This window comes from Oncorhynchus masou, chromosome 26, assembly GCF_036934945.1.
Source record: "Oncorhynchus masou masou isolate Uvic2021 chromosome 26, UVic_Omas_1.1, whole genome shotgun sequence".
Taxonomy (NCBI): Eukaryota; Metazoa; Chordata; class Actinopteri; order Salmoniformes; family Salmonidae; genus Oncorhynchus; species Oncorhynchus masou.
The window spans coordinates 14,051,711-14,071,056 of NC_088237.1; the positions used below are offsets into that span (position 1 = coordinate 14,051,711).

General features: G+C 45.4%; 2 protein-coding genes across 3 annotated transcripts in view; both read left to right on the forward strand.

The window, feature by feature from the left end:
* The window catches only part of LOC135515095 (signal peptide, CUB and EGF-like domain-containing protein 1), a 209,829-nt gene that overhangs the window by 34,137 nt on the left and 156,346 nt on the right, over positions 1-19,346 (forward strand). The gene's annotated exons all lie outside the window — the stretch shown is intronic.
* On the forward strand, positions 11,345-16,929 carry LOC135514842 (sorting and assembly machinery component 50 homolog B-like). 2 transcript variants are annotated; one of them, XM_064938506.1, is made up of 15 exons: positions 11,345-11,427; positions 11,875-11,988; positions 12,120-12,221; positions 12,349-12,436; positions 12,608-12,714; positions 12,999-13,129; positions 13,820-13,907; positions 14,026-14,154; positions 14,271-14,342; positions 14,432-14,518; positions 14,639-14,709; positions 14,893-14,960; positions 15,073-15,219; positions 15,382-15,523; positions 16,375-16,929. In XM_064938506.1, exons 2-15 carry the CDS (start codon positions 11,878-11,880, stop codon positions 16,418-16,420), a joined length of 1,389 nt encoding a protein of 462 aa, XP_064794578.1. In that variant the 5' UTR covers positions 11,345-11,427; positions 11,875-11,877; the 3' UTR covers positions 16,421-16,929. The 2 variants fall into 2 exon arrangements, with proteins under 2 accessions (XP_064794578.1, XP_064794577.1); XM_064938505.1 differs by having other exon boundaries at positions 11,364-11,534.

Below are 19,346 nucleotides of genomic sequence, written 5' to 3' on the forward strand. Positions count from 1 at the left end.
AGACAAGATAGACAGACAGACCAGACAGACAAGATAGACAGACAGACAAGACAGACAAGACAGACAAGAAAAGACAGACAGACAAGACAGACCAAGACAAGACAAGACAGGCAAGATAGAGAGACAGACAGACAGACAAGACAGATAAGACAGACAGACAAGATAGACAAGACAGACAAGACAGACAAGACAGACAGAGAGACAAGACGAGACAGACAGACAAGACTAGACAAGACTAGACAGACAGACAAGACTAGACAAGACAAGACAGACAGACAGGTGGCAAGATAGATAGACAGACAGAGACAAGACAAGACAGACAGACAGACAGAGACAAGACAGACAAGATATACAGACAAGACAGACAGGATACACAGACAGACAGACAGACAAGACTAGACAAGACAGACAGACAGGTGGGCCCTCTAGTCAGACAGCTGTTTTACAGTAGGAGGAACACATCCCTAAAAAGATTCTCTACCTTTTGTAGTTTCTCTACAGACATCATTTAATATATTATTCTGGGCAGCTCAATCTGTTCTAGGCTAAGGACCATTGTGTTTCTGACTGGTACAATATCATCTTTTAGTACAGGCATTTCTAGCAATTCCAGAATGTCTCTCCAATGTCATAGCTTAAGTCCAATGGCGGAGGATGGCCAATAGAATAGATGACTTCCGGCGCCGACAGAGATGGCCGCCTCGCTTCGTGTTCCTAGGAAACTATGCAGTATTTTATTTTACATGTTATTTCTTACATTGGTACTCCAGGTAATCTTAGGTTTTATTACATACAGTTGGGAGGAACTACTGGATATAAGAGCAACGTCAACTCACCATCATTACGAGCAGGAATACGACTTTCCCCAAGCGGATCCTGTGTTTTACCTTCCACCCAGGACAATGGATCGGATCCCAGCCGGCGAACCGAAACAACGTCGCCGTAAAAGGGGCAGACGAAGCGGTCTTCTGGTCAGGCACCGGAGACGGGCACATCGCACACCGCTCCCTAGCATACTACTCGCCAATGTCCAGTCTCTTGACAACAAGGTTGATGAAATCCGAGCAAGGGTAACATTCCAGAGAGAAATCAGAGACTATAACGTTCTTTGCTTCACGGAAACATGGCTCACTCGAGACACTCTATCGGAGTCGGTACAGCCAGCTGGTTTCTTCACGCATCGCACCGACAGAAACAACCATCTTTCTGGTAAGAAGAGGGGCGGGGGGGGTATGCCTTATGATTAACGAGACGTGGTGTGATCATAACAACATACAGGAACTTAAGTCCTTCTGTTCACCTGATTTAGATTCCTCACAATCAAATGTTGACCGCATTATCTACCAAGAGAATTCTCTTTGATTATAGTCACAGCCACATATATTCCCCCCCAAGCAGACACATCGATGGCTCTGAACAAACTTTCTTTGACTCTATGTAAACTGGAAACCACATATCCCGAGGCTGCATTCATTGTAGCTGGGGATTTTTTAACAATGCTAATCTGAAAACAAGACTCCCTAAATTCTATCAGCATATCGATTGTGCTACCAGGGCTGGTAAAACCATAGATCATTGTTATTTAACTTCCGCGATGCATATAAGGCCCTCCCCCGCAGTCCTTTCGGAAAAACTGACCACGACTCCATTTTGTTGCTTCCAGCCTATAGACAGAAACTAAAACAGGAAGCTTCCACTCTCAGGTCTGTTCAACGCTGGTCCGACCAATCTGATTCCACGCTTCAAGATTGCTTCGAGCATGTGGATTGGGATGTGTTCCGCATTGCGTCAAACAACAACATTGACGAATACGCTGATTCTGTGAGTGAGTTCATTAGCAAGTGCATTGGCGATGTCCTACCCACAGCAACTATTAAAACATTCCAAAACCAGAAACCGTGGATTGATGGTAGCATTCGCGTGAAACAGAGAGCGCGAACCACTGCTTTTAACCAGGGCAAGGCGACCGGAAACATGACCGAATACAAACAGTGTAGCTATTCCCTCCGCAAGGCAATCAAACAAGCTAAGCGTCAGTATAGAGACAAAGTAGAGTCCCAATTCAATGGCTCAGACACAAGAGGTATGTGGCAGGGTCTACAGTCTATCACGGATTACAAAAAGAAATCCAGCCTTGTCGCGGACCAGGATTTCTTGCTCCCAGACAGACTAAACATCTTCTTTGCTTGCTTTGAGGACAATACAGTGCCACTGACATGGCCCGCTAACAAAACCTGCAGACTCTCCTTCACTGCAGCTGATGTGAGAAAAACATTTAAATGTGTTAACCCTTGCAAGGCTGCAGGCCCAGACGGCCTCCCCAGCCGCGTCCTCAGAGCATGTGCAGACCAGCTGGCTGGTGTGTTTACGGACATATTCAAACAATCATTATTCCAGTCTGCTGTTCCCACATGCTTCAAGAGGGCCACCATTGTTCCTGTTCCCAAGAAAGCTAAGGTAACTGAGCTAAACGACTACCGCCCCGTAGCACTCACTTCCGTCATTATGAAGTGCTTTGAGAGACTAGTCAAGGACCATATCACCTGCACCCTACCTGACACCTAGACCAACTCCAATTTGCTTACCGCCTCAATAGGTCCACAGACAACACAATCACAACCACACTGCACACGACCCTAACCCATCTGGACAAGAGGAATACCTACAGTGGGGAGGACACGTATTTGATACACTGCCAATTTTGCAGGTTTTCCAACTTACAGAGCATGTAGAGGTCTGTAATTTTTATCATAGGTAAGAGACAGAATCTAAAACAAAAATCCAAAAAATCACATTGAATGATTTTTAAGTAATTAATTTGCATTTTATTGCATGACATTAGTATTTGATACATCAGAAAAGCAGAACTTAATATTTGGTACAGAAACCTTTGTTTGCAATTACAGAGGTCATACATTTCCTGTAGTTCTTGACCAGGTTTGCACACACTGCAGCAGGGATTTTGGCCCACTCCTCCATACAGACCTTCTCCAGATCCTTCAGGTTCCGGGTCTGTCGCTGGGCAATATGGACTTTCAGCTCCTCCAAAGATGATCTATTGGGTTCAGGTCTGGAGACTGGCTAGGCCACTCCAGGACCTTGAGATGCTTCTTACGGAGCCACTCCTTAGTTGCCAGTTGCCCTGGCTGTGTGTTTCGGGTCGTTGTCATGCTGGAAGACCAAGCCACGACCCATCTTCAATGCTCTTACTGAGGGAAGGAGGTTGTTGGCCAAGATCTCGCGATACATGGCCCCTCCATTTTCCCCTCAATACGGTGCAGTCATCCTGTCCCCTTTGCAGAAAATCATCCCCAAAGAATGATGTTTCCACCTCCATGCTTCAAGGTTTGGATGGTGTTCTTGGGGTTGTATTCATCCTTCTTCTTCCTCAAAAAACGGTGTGGAGTTTAGACCAAAAAGCTCTATTTTTCTCTCATCAAACCACATGACGTTCTCCCATTCCTCCTCTGGATCATCCAGATGGTCATTGGCAAACTTCAGACGGGCCTGGACATGCGCTGGCTTGAGCAGGGGGACCTTGTGTGCTCTGCAGGATTTTAATCCATGACGGCGTTGTGTGTTACTAATGGTTTTCTTTGAGACTGTGGTCCTAGCTCTCATCAGGTCATTAACCAGGTCCTGCCGTGTAGTTCTGGGCTGATCTCTCACCTTCCTCATGATCATTGATGCCCCACGAGGTGAGATCTTGCATGGAGCCCCAGACCGAGGGGGATTGACCGCCATCTTGAACTTCTTCCATTTTCTAATAATTGCGCCAACAGTTGTTTCCTTCTCACCAAACTGCTTGCCTATTGTCCTGTAGCCCATCCCAGCCTTGTGCAGGTCTACAATTTTATCCCTGATGTCCTTACACAGCTCTCTGGTCTTGGTTATTGTGGAGAGGTTGGAGTCTGTTTGACTGAGTGTGTGAACAGGTGTCTTTTATACAGATAACGAGTTCAAAAAGGTGCAGTTCATACAGGTAATGAGTGGGGAACAGGAGGGCTTCATAAAGAAAAACTAACAGGTCTGTGAGAGACGGAATTCTTACTAGTTAGTAGGTGATCAAATACTTATGTCGTGCAATAAAATGCAAATGAATTACTTAAAAATCATACAATGTGATTTTCTGGATTTTTGATTTTCTGATTTTTTTTTTAGATTCCTCTCTCACAGTTGAATTGTACCTATGATAAAAATTACAGACCTCTACATGCTTTGTAAGTAGGAAAACCTGCAGAATCGGCAGTGTATCAAATACTTGTTCTCCCCACTGTATGTGAGAATGCTGTTCATCGACGACAGCTCAGCATTTAACACCATAGTACCCTCCAAACTCGTCATCAAGCTCGAGACCCTGGATCTCAACCCCGCCCTGTGCAACTGGGTACTGGACTTCCTGACGGGCAGCCCCCAGGTGGTGAGGGTAGGTAACAACATCTCCACCCCGCTGATCCTCAACACTGGGGCCTCACAAGGGTGCGTTCTGAGCCCTCTCCTGTACTCCATGTTCACCCACGACTGCGTGGCCATGCACACCTCCAACTCAATCATCAAGTTTGCAGACGACACAACAGTGGTAGGCTTGATTACCAACAACGACGAGACGGCCTACAGGGAGGAGGTGAGTGTCCTCGGAGTGTGGTGTCAGGAAAACAACCTCACACTCAACGTCAACAAAACAAAGGAGATGATCATGGACTTCAGGAAACAGCAGAGGGAGCACCACCCTATCCACATCGACGGGACAGTAGTGGAGAGGGTAGAAAGTTTTAAGTTCCTTTGCGTACACATCACGGACAAACTGAATTGGTCCACCCACACAGACAGAGTGGTGAAGAAGGCGCAGCAGTGCCTCTTCAACCTCAGGAGGCTGAAGAAATTTGGCTTGTCACCAAAAGCACTCACAAACTTCTACAGATGCACAATCGAGAGCATCCTGGCGGGCTGTATCACCGCCTGGTACGGCAACTGCTCCGCCCACAACCATAAGGCTCTCCAGAGGGTAGTGAGGTCTGCACAACGCATCACCGGGGGCAAACTACCTGCCCTCCAAGGCACCTATACCACCCGATGTCACAGGAAGGCCATAAAGATCATCAAGGACAACAACCACCCGAGCCACTGCCTGTTCACACCGCTATCATCCAGAAGTTGAGGTCAGTACAGGTGCATCAAAGCAGGGACCGAGAGACTGAGAAACAGCTTCTATCTCAAGGCCATCAGACTGTTAAACAACCACCACTAACATTGAATGGCTGCTGCCATACATGTAAAAAATGTATCACTAGCCATTTTAAACAATGCCACTTAATCTAATGTTTACATACCCAACATTACTAATCTCATAGGTATATACTGTACTCTATACCACCTACTGCATCTTGCCATCTTTATGTAATACATGTATCACTAGCCACTTTAAACAATGCCACTTAATATAATGTTTACATACCCCACATTACTCACCACATATGTATATACTGTACTCTATACCACCTACTGCATCTTGCCTATGCCGTTCTGTACCATCACTCATTCATATATCATTATGTACATATTCTTCATCCCTATACACTTGTGTGTATAAGGTAGCTGTTGTGAAATTGTTAGGTTAGATTACTCGTTGGTTATTACTGCATTGTCGGAACTAGAAGCACAAGCATTTCGCTACACTCGCATTAACATCTGCTAACCATGTGTATGTAACAAGTAAAATTGGATTTGATTTGAGAAGTAGACCGGGGTAAAACAAATGGAGACAGAGCTACAGTATATCAAGTAGACCGGGGCAAAACAAATGGAGACAGAGCTACAGTATATCAAGTAGACCGGGGCAAAACAAATGGAGACAGAGCTACAGTATATCAAGTAGACCAGGGCAAAACAAATGGAGACAGAGCTACAGTATATCAAGTAGACCGGGGCAAAACAAATGGAGACAGAGCTACAGTATATCAAGTAGACCGGGATAAAACAAATGGAGACAGATCTACAGTATATCAAGTAGACCAGGGTAAAACAAATGGAGACAGAGCTACAGTATATCAAGTAGACCGGGGCAAAAAAATGGAGACAGATCTACAGTATATCAAGTAGACCAGGGCAAAACAAATGGAGACAGAGCTACAGTATATCAAGTAGACCAGGGCAAAACAAATGGAGACAGAGCTACAGTATATCAAGTAGACCAGGGCAAAACAAATGGAGACAGAGCTACAGTATATCAAGTAGACCGGGGTAAAACAAATGGAGACAGATCTACAGTATATCAAGTAGACCGGGGTAAAACAAATGGAGACAGAGCTACAGTATATCAAGTAGACCGGGGCAAAACAAATGGAGACAGATCTACAGTATATCAAGTAGACCGGGGCAAAACAAATGGAGACAGAGCTACAGTATATCAAGTAGACCGGGGTAAAACAAATGGAGACAGGGCTACAGTATATCAAGTAGACCAGGGCAAAACAAATGGAGACAGAGCTACAATATATCAAGTAGACCAGGGCTACAGTATATCAAGTAGACCAGGGCAAAACAAATGGAGACCGGGGCAACAGTATATCAAGTAGACCAGGGCAAAACAAATGGAGACCGGGGCAACAGTATATCAAGTAGACCAGGGCAAAACAAAATGGAGACAGAGCTACAGTATATCAAGTAGACCGGATTGCTGCGAATATGGATTTGCATGGAACTCAACAGAATCAGCAGACACAAAATGGTGGAAATAATAGTCAAGCTCCCTTACTCCCTCTCTCCGAGCCAGGTGTGTGATTATATAGTCATATGTAGGAAGACCGACTCACACAGCCTGAGGCATTTGATAAGTGAGCTAATCAAACAATGACACAGGTCCATGTCATTGTGAGAGGTACAGAGTCTCTGAATGGGCAATATCCAGGTGAGTTCCTCAGACATAACACCTGCTCACTCTGTGTGTGTGTGTGTGTGTGTGTGTGTGTGTGTGTGTGTGTGTGTGTGTGTGTGTGTGTGTGTGTGTGTGTGTGTGTGTGTGTGTGTGTGTGTGTGTGTGTGTGTGTGTGTGTGTGTGTGTGTGTGTTTGCGTGTGTGTGTGTGTGCGTGCGTGCGTGTGTGTGTGTTTGCGTGCGTGTGTGTGTTTGCGTGTGTGTGTGTGTGTGTTTGCGTGCGTGTGTTTGCGTGCGTGTGTTTGCGTGTGTGTGTGTGTGTTTGCGTGCGTGTGTGTGTGTGTGCGTGCGTGTGTTTCAGACGGGGGAGACTGGTACACAGCTGAGGAAACAGGAGAAAGTGTTGGATATAACTCACTGACATACACACAAATACTTAAACAAACAGGAGACACTTGAAAAGGCCTGAAAATAGAGACAGTGAAAACCCCTATAGAAAAAGGTCCGTCTTCACTACAATCCTCTCTTGCTCTCCTATCCTGGCTAGCTCTCGGGGCCAATATGACTGATGTATCGTTACCACGTTATTTGCCGTGGTAGCCTATAAGCTGAACTGGCGTTTGCGTGTGTGCGTGCGTAGATGTGTTTCGATTGCATTTGTACGGCTAGACAGGCTAGCGTTGGGAGGGAGTGTGTGCGCTAAGCTAGCTCTAGCTCCAGCTGTGGTGTGCTTTGAGGCAGAAATGAGTGGAGGTGTGAACGCACAGCCAGGTGCTGCCCCCTCTCACCCTCACACCTTCCCTCAGTCCACTTCCTACCAGTTAATTAGGAGAGCTGGCGGGGGGGCTGGAGTCGGGAAGGGGGAGAGGAGGGGAGAGCTGGCGGGGGGGCTGGAGTCGGGAAGGGGGAGAGGAGGGGAGAGCTGGCGGGGGAGGCTGGAGTCGGGAAGGGGGAGAGGAGGGGAGAGAAACAGGGGGAGGCTGGAATCGGGAAGGGGGAGAGGAGGGGAGAGCTGGCGGGGGAGGCTGGAATCGGGAAGGGGGAGAGGAGGGGAGAGCTGGCGGGGGAGGCTGGAATCGGGAAGGGGGAGAGGAGGGGAGAGCTGGCGGGGGGAGGCTGGAATCGGGAAGGGGGAGAGGAGGGGAGAGCTGGCGGGGGGAGGCTGGAATCGGGAAGGGGGAGAGGAGGGGAGAGAAACAGGGGGTTCCTGTGAAACAGCTGTAAAACCTGCCATTACTGCTGAGCCTGTCAGAGAGCAATAGGGGGCGGGCGGAATGAAGTGCGGAGAGGATGGGGTGTGGGGTGATTGAGGATGATGATTTGGATCGGAGTGGCCGGAGGGGGGGGGGTGAATTAAGTAATATAGAGGGGAGTAATATCACATTGAAGTCATAATAAGACAATGTAGTGAAACTCACCTTCGCACTGCTTGCCGTCTCCCTTGTATCCCGGCTTGCAGATGCAGTTGAAGGATTTGGGGGTATTCTGGCAGAGAGCATCAATGTGACAGTCATCAGTGCTTTCAGAGCACTCATCTGCATCTAGAGAAATGACACAAGGGACAACTGTAAACCACTGGTCTCCAAGGACTCATCAATAAGACTAAGTCTACAAAACAGCGATGATTTTGGTGAGAGGTGAATGGGTTTTGTACAACCTCAATCGAAAGTTTTAATCCCGCTCTCTCAGGGAAAGCCCAGTCCTCTTGGCCAAATGCAGCTCCGTCCAGATATATACAGGCTGGAAATATTTACTTTATGATGGCAAACGTCCAAAATGTAGAACTCCTCATATAAGACAATAAACTGTCAGGGAGTAACATAGTGGATGAAGGGTGACGTTTCTTAACTCTATAAAAGATACCGGTAACACTAAAGAGGCCAAAACAAATAATCATTTATATGAATCAAATACCAATAGCCGAGAGGTACACTAGTGTATCAGGGCTTAGTGGATGCCTCTGGAATACTGAGTGGCTATAGGGAACCCTATTGATCAAGTCATTGTTAGAGAGTCACATCTGGGGATGAATCCAGGGGCCTTAAGCCAGCTAATTCACACAGACAGACAGCGAAAGAGAGCAAGAGAGAGAGAGAGAGAGAGAGAGAGAGAGAGAGATAGAGAGCGAGAAAGAAAGACCACAAGTGTAAGAGAGAAAGTTGAACATCTCCAAACTTCTGTTCTCTTCCTCTCTCTAGCGATGTATGTATCTTGAGCTGAGAAGCAGCTACCCTGTCTGCTGTCTTGCCCCTCATGAATAGCCCATATTGGGAGCCGTAAATCCAGCGTTTATTTCTCTGCGGGGTTAAGCCCTGCTGCCTGACCCCCGCCCAGCTCAACAAAATGCAATAAATAAACAATAAATGTCATCACAATAAATATTTTTTATCAAGCGGATGACTGATTTATTTGCTCCCATGTGAGCGCCAGTAGAAATGAAAAATAAAGTGATAGGAGTAGGCAGCGGAATATAGCCTGTAAAACCTGGACCAGATAGTTCAACTGCCGGTTCTCACTGAGTTGTTGACAGTGAATAGATAGATGTAAGGCCGGAAACTGTTATTGCAGGTTCACCATGGGACTATTTTTATGAAATAACGTTGACTAATGTAAAATAAAGTCCTCTCTGGTGCTTCAGTGCCCGTCCCAATATTGACTTCTCGCCAATCCATAGTTGGAGGGAGACAAGGCGCGCCGCTTTCCGCTGAAAGGTCGACGATAAGCAGGTTGGGACAGACTCCTCCAGGGACCGTGAAGGCCACCTTCCCAACCCATGTCCACATGGACACCTCTGGGCAGGCAACTGATCCGGAAAAGATGCTATGTATCAGCTCATATAAGGGATTCGTTCAAGAAGATGGGTGAAAAGATGCTTAGTCCAACATATTTGTATTCACGCATTAACCAGTCCTGGACCTACCTCGCAGATTGGTCTACGACTGGTAAAACATGCAGGTAGATCTCAGTCGATGGACCTCATTTCTTGTAGAATTTTTTTTTTTACATTCAGAAAGGGCAATTGAATATGGCGAAACAAATACTCAACTTCAAATAATGTTTAGAGTAATATTGTCAATGCAAACTGGACTAACACACGCAATATTTTTATTGTCGGTCCAAAATGAGTAAATATGGTTCAGCTCTGCAAGGCCAAATGTAAACGTGTTTGCAGCCTGAGTTATTTCGCGCGCATATCACATCACCCATTTAAAGCCTTTTATAATTGCTAGATTTGGCATCAAATTGATATATTTCGTTCAATGTTTTTCGTGCAATATCGGTGTTTAGCTATTTCTCCTTTCCATACTGTTCAAATGTTGCTAGCCCAAATGATCCATCCACAACCAAGTGTTTCTCAAAGGAACATGTTCTCTCAACTGTCTCAACTGTTATCTCAGTCCACAAATACTCTCCAATTAAAATGAATATAATCTACGTTAGCCTAGGCATTAAAGAAATCCAATATGCTTCACCTGTTCTACGCTGTCATGCGCTGGTTTGAACTTTTCAATAAAACATGAACAGGGAAAATAGACAGCACTATCTTAAAAAATCTGTGTCAAAATGATATACGACAGAAAGGGATAGAATGAGAGCTCCTTACCTGCGAGTTCAACATCCCCCATCACCTCACAAGTATTAATGAGGACGAAAAACAAACATACTTCCCAGGAAAAACAAGCACTTCCCATGGTAAAAGGCGGTGATTGAATGCAGTTTTTTGGTTGTGTGTTTCTTTGATAAGAGAACCGTTTTGGTACTGGCAGAGGCAGTAGAAGAGGACAGCGAGACCAGCGGAGCCGCTCTCTGATTGGCTTGCACGCATTTGAAGAGCGGATTGGAGGTGTAGAGGGAGAGAGAGAGAGAGAGAGAGGAAAATTGGTTGCTTTGGTTCAATTGATTACTTACTGCCTGAGACCGTCAGCAACACAGAAAATCATCAAACTTGATCAATAAATGTTTTCAGATATTTCTCACCAGCGCGGGGCCAAATTGTCACCAGATTGCCTATAATGGAACTCATGAACCATGATGATGTAGGCCTATAAACAAGGTTATACATATTCAAGTTACAATCGTGGTGAATAATATTGAGAAAAAAGAGCTCAGGTATACCTATGTTTTTATGTTTTTCAGATTAATTGTCCCGCAGGCGCTTATTTCAATAGGCTACATTCGTAGCCACATGGGCAGTTCTGGGCACTTCTTAGTTGGTTGTGGTCTATTCTCGTCATTCTTTACAATGCAATGGAAATACTTCGAAATGAAAACGAAGTCATAAGAAGCATACATCTGAAGGGACCAACATTATCTCTAAATATAATGCAGACTTGCTACAGTCAAATCAGGAACTTCACACAGGGCTGAAGTTTGAGTGTAGAGATACTGCCCTCTGCTGGTCTTGACACACACTACACAGTGCGCTGATTTTGTCCCGCCCACCTGTCAGTGACAAAGGCACATGTTTGACCAATCACTGTGCGCAGAGCAGGCTTCGCAAAGTGTCATGGCGTCTCCCTTGAAGGGAGTTAGGACCTGGAAAATCTAGCCATTGGTAGTAGTGACTTTCTTCTCTAAATCGACCTGTTAAAAAACATTTACATATCAAAAAGAGATATTTTTCAAGAGAAAGACGTCACCATGGGGACTGTCCACGCTAGGGTAAATCTTAATTTCTTACAACCACGAGAAGTGGGGATGAAATTCTACATGACCTCCCCGTTCTGTGTATTGTATGGCGGTGTAACGTTAGTTACTATGGACGAACTCATAGGCCGTGGACAAGATACAGAAATTACATTAATGGCAAAGCGTTGTATGACATGAGGCAGATGGTTATTTTACTATATTTTATGTAATGTAATGTTATGCAATATGGATTGTGTCTGGTCTGTCAGCGTGTTAGCAAATGTACCACCTTGACAGAACGAAGCTAGTTAGATAGCTATCTACGCATGGTGATATCTTCAGATCATTTTTCTACTTTCTCGACACTGTTCAGAGTATGGACCCTCTCCCGATGCACGGGCGTGACATGGGCGTTCATCCCGACGACATGATTGAGGTGCAGGAGGCAGAACAAGAGACTAAACAGGAGGTCCTGGAAAACAAAGACGTAAGCATCTCTTATCCAAGTTACCGTTACTCCGATTACAAGTTGTTCGCCATCTTCTTAGCAAAGGGATCTGAGTAAATCATTGACCACCTAGTTGGAATGGATGCTGAGAATCTGTCCATTCATTGCAGGTTGTTGTCCAACATGTCAACATTGAGGGCTTGGGCAGAACTAAAGAGGATCTGCTGGGCTATGAAATCTCTGAGGTCTTCCATGCTAAAAACCTTATTGATGTAAGTGTGAGCACTCTGGACTCCACATACTCAAACATGCACACATTACCTACACACACATTCTGAAATGTTCCCTAGTTTAAAGGGAAACATCTGTGCTAAAAGCTGCAGGTTGTCTCTTTGACAGGTCATGAAGAAGTCTCATATTGCCAGACAGAACCTGCTGCGTCTGGGCATCTTCAAAGAGGTGGAGGTTGTCATAGATACATCAGATGGTACAGTGTGCACCCTTAAGCAGCTGTGTATGTGTGTGCGTGTGTGTGTCTGAAACAATATCACAACCCATCTCAATCATGAGACGTTGCCAATATGGAAGGATAACCAGTAAAAAGATATTTGCGTCACTGGAGAGGAGACCTCTGTCTGTTTTGGTCTACCCCTCCCAGGTGCGGATGCGTTGCCCAATGGTCTGGACGTGACGTTCGAGGTGACAGAGATGAAGAGGCTGACGGGCAGCTACAACACCATGGTCGGCAACAACGAGGGCAGCATGGTCAGAGAATACAAACACCACTATCTCTCACACACACACTTACAGGAGCGCTATAACAAAGCATCACACAATTGTTGTTCATTGAAACCCCTGTCACAATGACCCAGGGCTGACATTCCTAAATACAATCATGTGATTTCCAGACAGACAGGTTAAGCAGCTTCCCTGCCTCATTTTCACTGCAAACACTTCAAATGGGTGCATAGTGTGTTAATGTACCTTCACAGACAGGTAGAACAGGGGTGAGACCCTGACTTGGGAGTAACGTTGTCTCTGTCTTCCAGGTGTTGGGTGTGAAGCTTCCTAACGTGTTTGGCCGTGCGGAGAAGTTAACCTTCCAGTTCTCCTACGGGACCAAGGAGACTTCCTACGGCCTGTCCTTCTTCAAGCCCCAGCCAGGCAACTTCGAACGCAAGTACGAACAGGGAACACCTCTGTCCTTGCTCTCTGTGTCAATAGGACATTGAAATAGCACTTGCAGGCCTCCCGAGTGGCGCAGCGGTCTAAGGCACTGCATTGCAGTGTTGCGGCGTCACTACAGCCTGGTGTTTGATCCCAGGCTGTGTCATAACCGGCTGTGACTGAGAGTCCCATAGGGCGGGGCACAATTGGCCCAGCGTCATCTGGGTTAGGGGAGGGTTTGGCCGGTGGGGCTTTACTTGCCTCATCCCGCTCTAGCGACTCCTTGTGGCTTGCCGGGGGCCTGCAGGCTGACCGGTTGTCAGTTGAACAGTGTTTCCTCCAACACATTGGTGCAGCTGGCTTCCGGGTTAAGCGAGCGGGTGTTGGCGGGTCATGTTTTCAGAAGACACGAAAGTCGACCTTTGCCTCTCCCGAGCCCATTGGGGAGTTGCAGCGATGAGGCAAGATCGTAATCACGAAATTGGGGAGAAAAAAGCAGTAGAAATTACAACAAAAAAACATGGCAGCCATGACACCGCAAGTGCTATTTTGTTTCAAGTTGTGATTGTTTCCATCAGTGGTCATATTGACAGTATGTTATGTTGCCGTGGTAATGTATTTATAACCTTTATGTAGAACATAGTTCAGTAATGAGAAGAGCACTGTATGGATCACGGCCCTGACAGGTGTTGTCTTGTTGCAGCCTCGCTCTAAACTTGTACAAAGTCACAGGCCAGTTTCCATGGAGCTCCCTCAAAGAGACAGACAGAGGAGTCTCCACTGAGCTCAATGTAAGAGGACTCCTACTGTATGTGTTTGTGGGTCTGTGTGTCACATTTTTTTTTTTTCATTTTATCTGCCTTTGAATTTCCACAAGGATAACTTTCTCCCTCTCTCTCTCTCCTATAGTTTCCTCTGTGGAGGACCAACCACACTGTGAAGTGGGAGGGTGTGTGGAGGGAGCTGGGCTGTCTGGCACGCAGTGCCTCCTTTGCTGTGCGAGAAGAGAGCGGACACACCCTCAAGTCTGCCCTCTCGGTACAAAGCCCTTTGTCTCTCAGTTCCCTTTTATCTAATAATCTAAACCCTTAATGATCTTAACTCTCAAAATAGCAAGAATCTGAGTCAATCCGCTGACGGTTGTTGTCTTGCAGCACACCATGTCCATTGACAACAGGAACTCTGCCATCTTCCCCAAGAAAGGTGCCTTACTGAGGATCAACCAGGTATGTTTGTGTGTGTGTCTTCCTCTGTATAATACACCACTGTAGATCTATATGAAGTGGCCATGCTGATGTCGTCTTGCCCTCTGTAGGAGCTGGCTGGCTATACAGGCGGAGACGCCAGCTTCCTGAAGGAGGACTTTGAGCTGCAGGTCAACAGACGGCTGGTCTGGGACTCGGTAAGGGAACACTACTCGGTCCCTAACCTGGGGGGAAATACCCAGGACAAATAGGAAGTGAATTATGGGTACCTGAGTGTTCAACATGTCATATAACATGGCCCTGGTGGTCTCTTTCAGGTCCTCTCCGCCTCCCTCTGGGGTGGGTGTCTCCTCCCCATCGGAGGCAGACCGTCCTCCATCGCTGACAGGTAGAACCACTCCCATCAGATTCATGTCACATGGATTTGATAGAAATCGCTAGGTGGCGCCATTGAGAACTCATTCTGTGAAGTATTTATCCTCCAGTGTTTAGGGGATGTGTGAGCACCTGTGGTCTGTGACTGACACTTGGCCGTTATTATATGTCTTTGACATATTTCTGTATTGTCCAGGTTCTATCTGGGCGGTCCCACCAGTGTGCGAGGATTTGGAATGTACAGCATCGGCCCACAGAGCGAGGGTGAGGTCATGCGCTCTCTGTTTATTTGAACGGGCATGTGTGGTGCACAGGGTTGGGTCAGTTGCCCAGAGTCCTGATGATGAAACGTAAGGTTTTACCTGTGTTGCCGCAGGTGACTACCTGGGAGGAGAGGCGTACTGGGCAGGCGGGCTCCACCTGTACACTCCTCTACCCTTCCGGCCGGGCCGGGCCGGCTTCGGAGACCTGTTCAGGACACACTTCTTCCTCAACGCTGGGAACCTGTGCAACCTCAACTACGGTGGGAACCTTGAACCTGATATTAGTCCATGTTCTGTTTTTCATTGCCCCTATTAACTAATGAGTTACATATGGTACATACTGCAAATAAATATAAAATTGTCTGTTTGTGCATCTGTGTGCATTCTGCCTCTTCTTACATGCAAGTGTTTCCTGTCAACAGGAGAGGGTCCAAGAGCACACCTACAGAAGCTGGCGGAGTGTATCCGCTGGTCGTATGGAGCAGGCATCGTGTTGCGTCTCGCGAACATCGCCAGGCTGGAGCTCAACTACTGCATTCCCATGGGGGTTCAGAGTGGAGACAGGTACAACACACACACATTTGGAGGAGCAGGTCAGACTCCAGTAGGCTGGGGCTTTAATATAGCGCTCTAGAAAGAAAGAAAAGCGTAAGAGCAGACCGCATATCCACTCCCAGAGATGCAGTGGTGTAAAGTACATAAAAATACTTAAGAACTACTTAAGTAGTTTTTTTGGGGTATCTGTACTTTACTTTGCTATTTATATTTTTGACAACTTTTACTTCACTAGATTCCTGAAGAAAATGATATACATTCTTCTCCATAGATTTTCCCTGACACCCAAAAGTACTTGTTACATTTTGAATGCTTAGCAGGACAGGAAAATGATCCAATTCACACACTCGAGAACATCGCTGATTATCCCTACTGCCTCTTATATGGCGGACACACTAAACACAAATGCTTCATTTGTAAATGATGTTGGAGTGTGCCCCTGGCTATCCGTAAATAAAAAAACATGAAAATTGTACTATCTGGTTTGCTTAATATAAGGAATTTTAAATGATTTCTACTTGTACATTTACTTTGATACTTAAGTATATTTAAAACCAAATACTTTTTGACTTTTACTCAAGTAGTATCTTATTGGGTGACTCACTTTTACTTAAGTAATTTTCTATTAAGATATCTTTACTTTTACTCAAGTATGACAATTGGGTACTTTTTCCACCACTGCAGAGATGATAGAACGAGAGATGAGAGGTGTTATTGCTGCAATGCCATACAGCTCATATGTGCTGTAAATAAACACACACAAGCCATAACACCTAGGTATACACAGACACAAGGTGCGGAACATATAGGTCTCAACTTTTCTGTGACTCATCTTCCCTCTTTTTCCTTCCCTGCCTCAGGATATGCGACGGCGTCCAGTTTGGAGCAGGAATCCGCTTCCTGTGATGTCATCACCCTGCCGCCCGGGTCCAGCAGCAGAGAGCACTATGGGAAAGGGAGAAGAGCATTGTCACTTGTTATCTGTTGAGTGTAACACTAGCTGTGGGAGCCTACCAGAATGCACGGTTCTGGAGGAGTGCCCCGCAACCCTTTTTGATATTAACCAATGATATCGCCCACTGTTTGCTGTGTTAATTTTCCACCAACCAATTACGTTTCTGGCCAGACAAAGAGATTTGGGTTTATCTCCCCTGCCTTCCAAGACTGCTGCCTGCCCTATCCATAGGGAAGTGACTATTGGTTTTGGTTCTAGATTAATTTGACCCTATTAGAACTCTTTCCAACTGATTTGTCGGTTCTGCTGTTTGACGTGGAGAATTGAGAGTTGACTCCCCCTCTCCACAGCAGCCCCTGTGAATCTGGGTGGGAACCCCAAGTGTGACCCACTGCTCTTATTGTTAGTCCTCTTTTTAATGTTGTCTAAGTTACACAATAAATCACTTTTTTTCCCTTAATCTTTTTTTGTGGTTTCTCATAGACACACACACATTTGCAATGATTTATTCAGATCCAAAGTTTATCTGAAACACCCTCAGACCTGCATTAACGACAGCAGTTACAACACACACAGGTGTGTCACGTACAGGTCTCACTGTAGCCTGTTTTATCAGCCTGCAGTTATTAATAGACACACTATTGGTATATAAGTCAACTCCTGATATATTCAATGGCTTGGGAGTGCACCAACTGTCTACACTTTACTGTAGCATGCAGATACCCAAAGCATGTGCAATTGCAACTAGGGAACTTTACTGCATTGTCAACATTTTATTTACATTATTGTTGATATGTTATAAATACAATCTCATGGTAATCCATCTAGTTTTTACAAACAAGTCAACTGCTCATTGAATTCCTATTTACAGTGAGAAACGACACATTGAAGAGCCATGATAAGTCGATCTAAGGGTGCAGAACAGCTGTTGACTCAGCAAGGCATGTATCCACAAAGCATCTCAGAGCAGCAGGAGTGCTGTTCTTGGATCAGTTTTGCCTTTTAGATCATAATGAATAATATTATATGGACAGATCCTAAATAAGCACTACTACTCTGAGAGGCTTTGTGGATACGGGCCCTGGTGTGCTACACAGACAGCCTAGTACAGTAACCATGTACTGACATCAACCTCTCTACTTGAACCAGTTGTGTGAATCTGCCAGCCAAACAACCTGACTCATCATCTCTGTCTCTCTCTCTACTGAACTCTGTTGAACCGTGTTCATCCATTCTGTCTCAGAGAAAACCTGGTGGTTTAGTTTTCATTTGGAGGTGGATTTTGTCCCTATCAAGCATCAGCAGACCAGTATCAAACGCATGTGAACACTGTGCTGTGGGGCTTGGAGCCTTGTAAACAGCAGCTGGCAGACCCTCCAGACCCCCTCCAGTGGCGTGGAGTTGTGACACTGATCCCAGCAATATCGCTCCCTCACAGCACACCCACACTCCTGTGTAATAGACCCTTCAAAGCTCACCTCTATCTATATTTTATTTGCATCTGTGTGTAGTGTGTGTGTGTTCCCTCCTCCGCCTCCTTCCTTCGCCAGCCTTGGCTTCTTTATTGCTTGTTGTTGACACGGATCTCTTCAGCCCTCAACAGGAGGCAGCAGGGGGGGATCTTCCAATTCTACATTTAGTAAATAGTAGGGGAGACTGACTCACTGATCTGTGCCTACAATGTAGCCTCGTGTCCAAGTTTAAAATGTAATGATGGAAATATATTGTCGCATGCATTCTTTAATTTGTCCTTCCAAACACTGTTCTGTTGTGACAGTTTAATTTCAAAAGAGTCATTTCCCCACTGATACATTGCTCTTTATCATGTGGAGCATGGGTGATACAGACCAGTGCCTTGTATTTCCCTCATGACTTTTTAAACTTTGACACGAGGATACATTGTAGGCAAACAAGACAACATATTAAATTTAGGTACTAATATTATTTCCAAATGTGGTAACAGGCAGTAAGTACACTGTTGTCATGACTATGACATGGACACAAATCAGTAATACAGTATCCCATAGGAAATCAGATGGCTTATAGGGGGCACGAGGGTTCAAATGACCACAGTGATATCGGTAGACATTTTTTTGTGTGGGTCAGTGGGTGTGTGTGTGCCCACCTCTTCATACTGAGAAGTAACCCAGTTGACATTGGCATGGGGAAACCTGTGCCAGGCAGTTCAGTGTGGACGGGGGTAGAAGAATGTTTGATCAGAGTTCATTCACTATGGGAGTCACAGCAGCAGGTGTGTTCTCGCTGATATAGCTAGGCAACACAGAGAGTAGAGTACTGGTGCGTTCTAACAGTTGAACATTGAACAAACTGAGTCTGCCTATAATGGAAGACAGAATATACTGTATGTTGAAATGGAGACTTATGATTGATTCTGCTTTACAGAAACTTGAATCTGAATTACAGAACAACAAATCACTTTGATACAGATACAATTGTCCTCACTCATAAACAATACAAATGCACAATTCTTCATGTTAAACCATTTCCACACAGGAGAGGGCATAACTGTGGAGTGTTTAAAGCACCTTGTTGTGAATGTTTGGGGTTCCTTCCACTACTATCTAGAGAGAACTGCCCTGCTATAGTTTTCCATCCGGGAGTTCAGCAGAGGTCAAAATGTGTTTACACATTGTTGGTTTTCCTGAGATGGAAAAGCTGTCCAAACCTGGGCCTGTAGTGAATGGATGAAATTAAATGAATGACTAAACAATCACAGTTACATATGGTCTGATACTGATGTGTGTGGTTTTATTATTTTTAATAAACATTGAAATAAACTAATACAGACACTTTTGTATAAAATGCCCAAGATGAACCTAACGCGTGTTTTTTCATGAATGTCGATCACTGTTGCGT

Coding starts and splice junctions, on each gene's coding strand:
- LOC135514842 (XM_064938505.1), top strand. CDS start 11,514: ATGGGGACTGTCCACGCTAGG. Junction 11,989..12,119: donor AGGTCCTGGAAAACAAAGAC/GTAAGCATCTCT, acceptor CATTCATTGCAG/GTTGTTGTCCAACATGTCAA. Junction 13,130..13,819: donor CCAGGCAACTTCGAACGCAA/GTACGAACAGGG, acceptor GTCTTGTTGCAG/CCTCGCTCTAAACTTGTACA.